This window comes from Charadrius vociferus, unplaced genomic scaffold (assembly GCF_000708025.1).
Source record: "Charadrius vociferus isolate BGI_N301 unplaced genomic scaffold, ASM70802v2 scaffold315, whole genome shotgun sequence".
Taxonomy (NCBI): domain Eukaryota; kingdom Metazoa; phylum Chordata; class Aves; order Charadriiformes; family Charadriidae; genus Charadrius; species Charadrius vociferus.
Genome location: NW_009648453.1, coordinates 745,335 through 754,607, shown reverse-complemented (window position 1 = coordinate 754,607; position 9,273 = coordinate 745,335). Strand labels below are relative to the sequence as shown.

Sequence of the window (9,273 nt, the reverse complement as noted above, 5' to 3'; positions counted from 1 at the left end):
AGGTGCTGTGTAACCTTAAAACATCTGACGAGGTTTTAGGGGGGAGGGGTGTGTGTTTTGTTTTAAGAAATTACGGCAGTATAGCTTTAAAGAACGAATTAAAAGCGTAGGTTCCTGCGCCGTGAGCAGTAGAAAGTGTTTGATTGTCTTCTGTGTGTTATAGATGAGATGCTTTTCATATGCTGAACTCCACCTTGGATTGTCCCATTGCTGCACATTCAGAACTTGGTAAAAAATAGGAAGTCAAAATGAAGAGCAGGGTGACGCAAGTAAATGTAAGTCTTCTTGAACCTAAATTGTGGGGTTTGTTTATTCCCGTATTACTGGTGATTAAGTTTGCAGTTGACATTCTGTTAAATAAAACTCCCTGAATGTGGAACAAACAGTATCCATAACTGACAGCAGCTGTTTACAAGAGAAATACTACTCTGAAGACAGTGAGTTGCTGTTGTCCTAACAACGGCAGTTCTGAATGTTACTAGTGTGTAATCATAAAGTAATTGGTGAAAAGTGGCTGAATGAATGGTGGTCCAACAATGAACATAAGCATGTGGAGGAACGGAGAAAAGAGGTGTTGAAAAACTATGTTACGACAGCGATGCTGAAATGAAAAGATAAAGAGGCAGTAAGTAGCAGTTAATGTGGCAACTATATTTCTTACTGTGAAAGTTAAAGCTTTCCTTTTTAAAAGCTTTGTGGTAGGTTTCTGAACGGATGGGAATGATTTTTAGGAATGCAAGAAGAAGAAATTTGGTTTAAAATTACTCTCCAAAAATGATGGTTTAGAAATCCCATGTTTGTAAAGTACACTAAATTTGGACCGGTTAGCAGAGCAATACTCTTCTAATATGCTGTCTCAAATGTATAGTATTTCTCTGCCTGGTTTCTAGAGTTCAGCCCTCCATAGGCTTGTTCACTCTTTGGCTGCAACTTTTCTGACTGAAGTGGTGTTTAATAGGGATCCTGGAGGCTTGGTATCTCCTCACCCAAAATGGTGGTTGTGGTAGTGCTCCCTTATCTGTTGAAATAAGCCAGTTAGTGAAAGCACACCGTTTGGACACCCTCCGTTAATAATTTTGATCAAAATGGACAAGGAGGAAAACTAACTTGTGGCAGAAAGCTTGGTCACGAAGAGCTGAGGATGACAAGTTCTCCAGCAAAAACATAACTCTTTCTGCAAGGAGGCATGAGAACTGCCAAATACAGAGGCATCTGTAACATTGTTTTATTTCTGTGACCACTTGTCTTTTTGAGTCTGCTTGGGCAAAGGTAGGGGTTGTAGAACTGATGAGAATGGATCATCCTAAAAAGACGCACCTCTTCCGGTGTGCTAAATGTTATTCAAATACAGTAACTGTTCTGTGTTTTTCAAGGATTTTTATTACCAGTTTCTTGGAAGCTTAGGATTTGCATTATATTTTAGGGGAAAAAAAAAAAACCCAACAGCTTAAGGACTTTTTTTAACCTTGAATGATTTCAGTGATCTGCTATATGATATAGTCCCACAAATGAGTATTGAAAGGGGAAGAAAACTATGGTGAAAACATGGGAGTTTCCTGCACTAGCTTTACCATCAGAGATAAAGTTACTCTGGAATTAAATTGTCAGATGGATATTCTTTTGTAGGGGTACATACTCCCAGTAAGTGATGGGATGCACTTGTTTTGTACCATTGTCTTGGTTCAGGCAAGATGATACTGGGAACAATTTTAACACACTGTTAGAAATATACCCCAGAGAAGGCTACATTCTAGGATGTTACAGTGATGTCAAAAATATACGTATATTTACATGTGTACACACCAGTTTGAGTGATAGCAAGTCAGCCTCATCAGCCCATTGATAGGATGATGCTCGTAATTACTGTGTTGCTATTATTTCTTTAGGAAGCCTCAGTCAGTGTTGATTTTACTTGCGCAGCTCATTGTAAACAATGCACTTGCCATTTTCTTTCCAATTAAGTTTTTGGAGATCATTGGGTATAACTGTCTGGGGTCTGCTTATGAAGGAGGTGCTGTTGTATTCTACTACCCAACAGTTTTAATTGGTTCTTTGGTGGGGCAAAACCCAGTGTGTCAGCATGTTAATGGATAGAATGCCACTTCAACAAATGAGATGAATATTTCTGCAAAAAGTTCCACCAAGATGTGTAAGCAAGTCCTTGTGTTGAGTTTCTTCATCAAGGTGAAGCATTACCTATTTCATAGCTAATGAATGGCTGATAACATGAGATTGTAGTTTTGAAAAATCATAAAATTTTAAGGGAAGAGAGGACCCTTACAATGAAAGTATAGAGGTCATAAAAGCTGCTGCTTAGCTGTACCAAAGTAGTTTTGAAACATCTTGATGAGGTCAATGTCTTCCTATGCACGTTGTAGATGCTGTCATACTCCAAGTTTTGTGTATGACTCCATAATTCTATATGTCATAGTTCAGAAATTACGCAATAAAGGGGATCTTTAGGAGAGAGGAAAGACTCTTCAAACAAGAAGCGTTAGAATTCTGTTAACGGTATTGCATGTGATGCAACAAAGTGTAAAAAGGCATATATATGGGAGAAGGAAGCAGGAAAAGCAGACCGAAGGTCCGTCTATTCTAGGCTCCAGCAGTAATCGATAGCAGATGGCTTGAAAAGTTTAGGAACAGGGCAACCATAAAAGCACTCGCCCACATACTTTCCCAGTCTCCGTCTATTTGCAGCTTTGTGAGCCAGTTGATTTCTTTGGTAACCCATGTGAATTTTTCTTCAGTGTTTGTCCAGTCTCTTGAACTCATGTAAGCATTTGGCATCTGCAGCATCCTTCAGCAGGGAGTCAAGCTGCCTATCTAATTGTTATTTAGAACTATCTCTTCTTGTCATGACTGACTGCTATTAGCTTATTTGAAGGGGTAGGTATCCAAAGATATGGAATGCTTTGGTCTCAAGATATGGGTGCTCACAGTAATCAACATATATTGTTGGAGTGTGATTTTTTTTCTTTCTGTTTTCTTAAAGCATGGTTCCAGTTACGAAAGGAAGGAAAACTACAGTTCACGCCAGAGAAGTTTGTCTCCAGAGGACAGGTAGAATGACTGATTATTTTTTTTTATTCTACAATTTTGTGTATATACCTCACGTAGTGACTTAAGTTAAAAAAATAAAATAAGGTTCTGTTTGGTTTTATATATTACCATAACTGAGCAGTGAAAAATAAGTGTATATTTAATAAGATGTCAGTATACCAGTAATTAAACAGATTAAATCTTTAAAAAAATTCTCAGCATTCAGTTAAGTTGTCACGAGACTTGAAAATGGAAATTAGATACCAGCTTTTTGGTTAGACTTGCATGTTGCTGATACCACAATTGTCACTTTAAAGCAAGACTGTTGGTGCCAGCAGGAGGTGGAGAAATACAACTTGAAGTGCAATCTACCAAGGCATGAGATGAACTGTTACCAGTTTACTATTTTTTTTTTTTGCCTTATTATTGGAATGAAACCTCTTGTGCTAAACACAGTATCATTTTTTTTCTGATAGTGTCAATTCTGTTTTATGCTACACAGCAAAGCTAGGTGAAACGAATGCATGTTTCCCAAGGAATGCATGATGCTGAATTTATCTTTGGTATTTGATGTTATAACCAATTAGCGTTTTATTTTAAGTCCTAGGACAAGCTTCCGTTTACAGTGCTTCTCTTGACTTTTGATTATTTTTTTTGCTGACAACAAATCACTATAAAAGGGGCATCTTCTCTTTGAATGATACATATATTGAAACTCAGGTTGCAGAATTGGGACAGTTGTGTTGTAAGTAGTTATTAATAGCATTGCTTTTCTGAGCCTATTACTAAGAATTTTGTGTCTTGGGTTGCAAATAGGGATATAGACTATGACAGGTCTCCGTCTCCCAGAAAGAGAAGGTACTCTGATGACAGCAAATATGACCAGGAATATTCAAGAAGGGAATACTACGATGACAGAAGTTCCGAAGGAAGGTGAGAATTAAGTCCTGTCTTAATCAGTAATAAAATACTCTTTTCAAAGAATAAAATGTGAAAACTTTTCACGAACCCTTGGGTGCGGTTTTGTTTTGTTTTTAGAAGGATGGAAAGGGGGAGAGAGAGACACTATGAGAAATGGGAGGAGAGAGAATCTGATAGAAGGAAGCAGAGAAGATACTCATCACCTGATCGTAGGAGCCCAGAGAGGTCGGCAGTCCAGAGCTCACTTGCTCAAGATGAGGCCACTTCAAAGAAGAAGAAAGAAGAAGTGGATCCAATCCTTACTCGCACAGGTGGTGCGTATATTCCACCTGCCAAGCTCAGGATGATGCAAGAGCAAATCACTGATAAAAATAGGTGAGTTGAAAGTAATGTATTAGAATTCTACTGAAAAGCAAAGCAGTAAAGAGTTTCAGTGAATGTTGGTGAAAATGGAGTATCTTTTGAGGGCTGTGATCATTCTTTTGAAAGTATATTTTTGTCAGAAGAAAGGTAAGAGAATCGGATTATGACTGTACCTGCTTCTGCTGCAAAGTGTAAATGGAAAAGTGGGATACAGAGCATGACCAGAGATTTTTTTGGGATATCTTAGAAAATTGAACATACTGAGTTATACCCTATCTGCGGAGAATTACATTTTGGTATATCATGTTGGTTCAGCAATTTCCTAATAGTTAAATCTGTAATTGTGAGCTAGTCCTCATATTTATGCAGTGAATATTTTCTTACCTTTTTTACTTTCTGACATTCATGTTTTCACATATATATTTGTGAAAATTCACTTGGTGCTACCTTGAATTTATGCATGAATAATTTGTGATACCTTTGTAATAGCTTGGCATATCAGAGGATGAGTTGGGAAGCCTTGAAGAAGTCAATCAATGGCCTGGTCAATAAAGTGAATGTTTCTAACATAGAAAATATCATTCATGAGCTCCTTCAGGAAAACATTGTTCGAGGAAGGTAAGTCTTAGTATTTTAAAATGGTTCTTTTGCTTTACTGCTAATACGCATACTGTTCATGTGTACATCACTACGTGTAGTGTATGGATGCTAGTCAGATTTTAAAATTAGCCTTAGGCTATATAGCACTATGCAGAGTAGTCCTCTGCTTGGAGTGGGGGAGGGGTTGTATCCTTGGAGGAATAAGAGTGCAACAGATGCTATATGTTTCCTTTTCTTAAAGGTTTTGCCTACGCATTTTACTTGAGTGACTTACAGGTGTCTCTGTCTATTCGGTTCTGTATTCTGGGATTATTTTTCTGTGGAACAAGTAATATAAGTAGCCAGTATTTAGTAAAACAAATTTTATTACAGTTATCTGGCTGGGTTCTTTATTTTTTTAATGTAGACAAGTTATTATTTTGGTAGTTGAGCTCAGTACTAGGTCATGGTGACTGTACAAGTACTGTGTGATGACTTTCCTTGCTTAAATTTAGATGTCAATAGAGGTTAAATATGCTAGTCTAAAGAGTTGGGTTTCTTAAATTGACTACCATTTAAACAAACAAAACCAAACCACTACCACCAAAAAAGCCTTCTGAAGAAAATATCCAGAAATAATTCTGTTGCATTTCGAACAGATAGGAACACTTTTTCTGTCACAATTTAATCACTCTAATTTGAGGAGGTTGTAGCTAAGGAATGTGTTACTGTCATGTATGTCATGCCTGATGGGAAGATCAGAATGCTGCAAATAGCATAAAAATAACGGAAGAGAATTAAGTAAAATCTAGAAAGTGAGCAAGTAGTCCCCAAATCTGATTTCTGTCAAAAAAAAAAAAAAACCCACAAAAAAACCCCACGAAGTCTTGAACAGTCTGTTGTTGAACTGTGTTTTACTTGCCTGCATTTCATGTCCCTGAAACATAATTTTCATACAAGCAGTAGTATTTTAGTTTAAAATGAGCTTATTGAATGTTTTTAGGATAAACTTGTCTTGAAATTTTTGTGTGTGGCTTAAGCTTATAAATTTCAAAATAAGGTAGATAGAAAATTACACTATTTTCTTCTCCTTACAGTTAATTTTGACTTCCAGATTTCCACGAACATGCGTACAAAAGTAACGACATGAAGTTTTACGTAGCTGTAAAGTGCTTTTCTAAGTTTTCTAACTAGAGAGTAAATTGGATCTAAACCAGACCAGTTTCAGTTTGTAAGCAAGAAGTAACTAATAGTTTCAAAGTGAAATATTCTGTTTCTGTGCACTAGTATGAAATGAGTTCTATTCCATTTGACAACTCCAAAGTAAGTAGGAATAAGGTTTTTATATAGGAATAAGGTCCTTATGCAGTTTGTATTTGGTACCATGTAGGAGGTTTTTTTGGAAGATTTTAATGCACAGCAGAGAAGATAGAGTTGGGTACCAGTGTGCACTTTGAAGATTCCCAACTGTAGGGATTCCCCTCCTTTCCCCATTTGTAATGGGGTAATACAGCAACAGTCAAATTCTATGTGCTAAAGCATTAGAAAAAGCAAAGCTGAGAGGGGAGGGAAAAAAGTCCCAGAGTCTTGCCAGACTTCAGTCTTAATATAAAGGTGAGACACACCTGTAGTACAATAAAAGAACTAGTATCTAGCCCTGTATTTACATTCATTTGGGCTCTAAGTAGTAGTCTTTTGTAATCAGTTGTCAGTTCTAAAACAATTATTTGAAAATATGCCATTTCATTTGAGAAAAGCATTTCAGCGTTTCTTTGCCCATTCTGGTTTTACTGAACATTCAGTTTTGTTACTCGTACGTAGATCTTTATTGTTCAGGGACCTTTTATGGAAATATAACTTCTATTTCTTAAAAGTTTGTTTTGCTTGTTTTAAGTTATCATACTGGAACACAGTTCTGTGTTTTTCATCAATAGTTGCAGAGCAGATATTTTGTCAGTCACAAACAGGACTTTGTTTTTTCAACTGAGGAAAAGAAACAGCACAATTGTACAAATTGCAAAGCTAAGAAGAGCCTGTGTTGGAGTTAAAAAGGCATAATTGCAGGATACAAGATGAAGGCTTTTTGCATGCTTACTTTCAAATGTAATTCTAATACGAACAGTATTTAATGAAAGAGAAGGTATCAGTTTAAGAATTTCTCGACTCAGACAAATTTGGGCAACTTCTTTTGCAAAGCTCCATTTATGACATGATAAACAACAGTTTGAAAGTGACCATCTGGTATCTTCCAACTATTCCAACTGTACAATACTATTTTATGTGATGTGTACTGAATAAAAACATTGCGTTCTATTACCAGAAAAATCCTAAACTTACGTATTTTTACAGGGGATTGCTGTCTAGATCCATTCTGCAAGCTCAGAGTGCCTCTCCAATTTTTACCCACGTTTATGCAGCCCTTGTGGCAATTATCAATTCAAAGTTTCCAAATATTGGTGAATTGATTCTCAAGAGGTTGATACTCAACTTTCGCAAAGGATATCGCAGAAATGATAAGGTATGTAAAATGTGAAGAAGCAACATGCTGGAACTTGTAATTCTCCTATGTTAACCTTGTATCCAGCGTGTTCAAGTTACGTATTTCAAAGGAACACAACCAAGACCTTGGGGTTGGAACCTGTCAATAGTACCCTTAGTAGTAGTAGAATATCATGAAAGCTTGACAACTTGTTCTGTGTTGGTACTGTGATAGTCTTTTTTTTTTTTTATTAGTGTGTACAGCCCTAATTGTGAACAGCTATCATATCAGTATCCTGAAATAGTTTTGTGACTTAATTTGATTGTGAGGTGCACAAATATTAGTAAGTAAATTTTTTTCTTCCATATAAGATGTGTTAAAATTTTCTGTTTTATTTCTTTTGCAGCAACTCTGTCTAACATCTTCAAAGTTTGTTGCACATTTGATGAATCAGAATGTGGTATGTTACTTCCTGTTTCTACTTAATCCAAACCATATATGGCTTTTCCTGTAGTTTCAAGACAGCAGTAGCCTAAGTGAAGGTGCTCTCCCTGTTCTTATGGTTACTGAAAATCTGAGTTCAGGTTTCCTTTTAATTCCTGCTCTGAGTTGCTAGGACCTTTCTAGAAAAGAGATTGGTAATTTCCTATGCAGTTATCATCACTTGCCATTGCACTTATACTCCAGAGCTTCCAGAGACTTTGTAAATATATTTGGGCTAGTATTCAGACAAATCTTGATGCAAAGCAAGCTTCATCTGAGGCTCTGTCCCACAGATCTTAAACTGAGTTTTCTTACAACACTGTCATCTGATGTAAAACATCTGCATAGCAGAATTACTGAGTTGCATCTAAATCAAATTTGTGTCCAGCCCTATGCCACTTTTTTATGTATTAGAAATCAGGATACTCCAATTTAAATAGTGTCAAGAAGCAGTGTTTCAGGAATACATTGGGAACATATAGCATTTTGGTAAAGAGGAGACTAGTCTGAGATGTGCCATTTGGTTGTATGCCTGATCTTGGAAAACCTGATTTCATTATAGACACAATGTGCTTAGAACTTCCTGTAATGCATGTGCTGTTTTATTTGCTTCTCAGAAATGCAGTCTATATTTTTTTCTTAACAGCAAAATGTTTTTCATTGCTTACTTGTTCATCTCACTAGCATAGTCACACTCACTACAAAGTTGGTGTAAATACAGGTGGTAAAATTGTATTTGAAATGTTGAGTTCCTCTTAATTAGCTTTGTCCCACTACAGTTGCCTTGTGTGTGTGACCAAACAAGTGTGTTGTAGTATCCGCAAAGGCTGGACTGCTCCATCAAGTAACTGTAATAAAAGTGTAACATTGTGCATTCTAATCCTTTACCAATATTCTTTCCATAGGCTCATGAGGTTTTATGTTTGGAGATGCTCACTTTGCTTCTTGAAAGGCCTACTGATGACAGTATTGAAGTAGCAATTGGATTTATTAAAGAGAGTGGCCTCAAATTAACAGAAGTTTCTCCTAGAGGTATTAATGGTAAGTATAATTTGCCAGAACATTTGTCTTTTTGATGTTTGTATTAGTAAGTCTTTTTCATATTTATATTTCTGCCTTTTTCCAAAGCAATCTTTGACCGTCTGCGACACATTCTGCATGAATCTAAAATTGATATGCGTGTTCAGTATATGATAGAAGTCATGTTTGCTGTACGGAAGGATGGCTTCAAGGATCATCCAATCATTCCAGAGGGATTAGATCTAGTGGAAGAGGAGGATCAGTTTACTCATATGTTGCCATTAGAAGATGACTACAACCCAGAGGATGTTCTTAGTAAGTTAGAAGATAATTCTATGACTACCTTCCCCATGAAAACAAATTTAAGACTAAATACTCATTTTTTA

General features: G+C 36.5%; 1 protein-coding gene across 1 annotated transcript in view; it reads left to right on the top strand.

Annotated features, from left to right (window-relative positions):
- The first annotated feature begins 248 nt into the window (after window positions 1-248).
- Window positions 249-9,273, top strand: part of CWC22 (CWC22 spliceosome-associated protein) — a 32,917-nt gene continuing 23,892 nt past the window's right edge. The window contains exons 1-9 of the mRNA XM_009885614.1: window positions 249-275; window positions 2,996-3,063; window positions 3,859-3,975; window positions 4,081-4,338; window positions 4,816-4,944; window positions 7,255-7,423; window positions 7,791-7,844; window positions 8,773-8,908; window positions 8,996-9,202. Of these exons, the coding sequence (XP_009883916.1) occupies window positions 249-275; window positions 2,996-3,063; window positions 3,859-3,975; window positions 4,081-4,338; window positions 4,816-4,944; window positions 7,255-7,423; window positions 7,791-7,844; window positions 8,773-8,908; window positions 8,996-9,202 (1,165 nt within the window). The remainder of the gene's footprint in view (window positions 276-2,995; window positions 3,064-3,858; window positions 3,976-4,080; window positions 4,339-4,815; window positions 4,945-7,254; window positions 7,424-7,790; window positions 7,845-8,772; window positions 8,909-8,995; window positions 9,203-9,273) is intronic.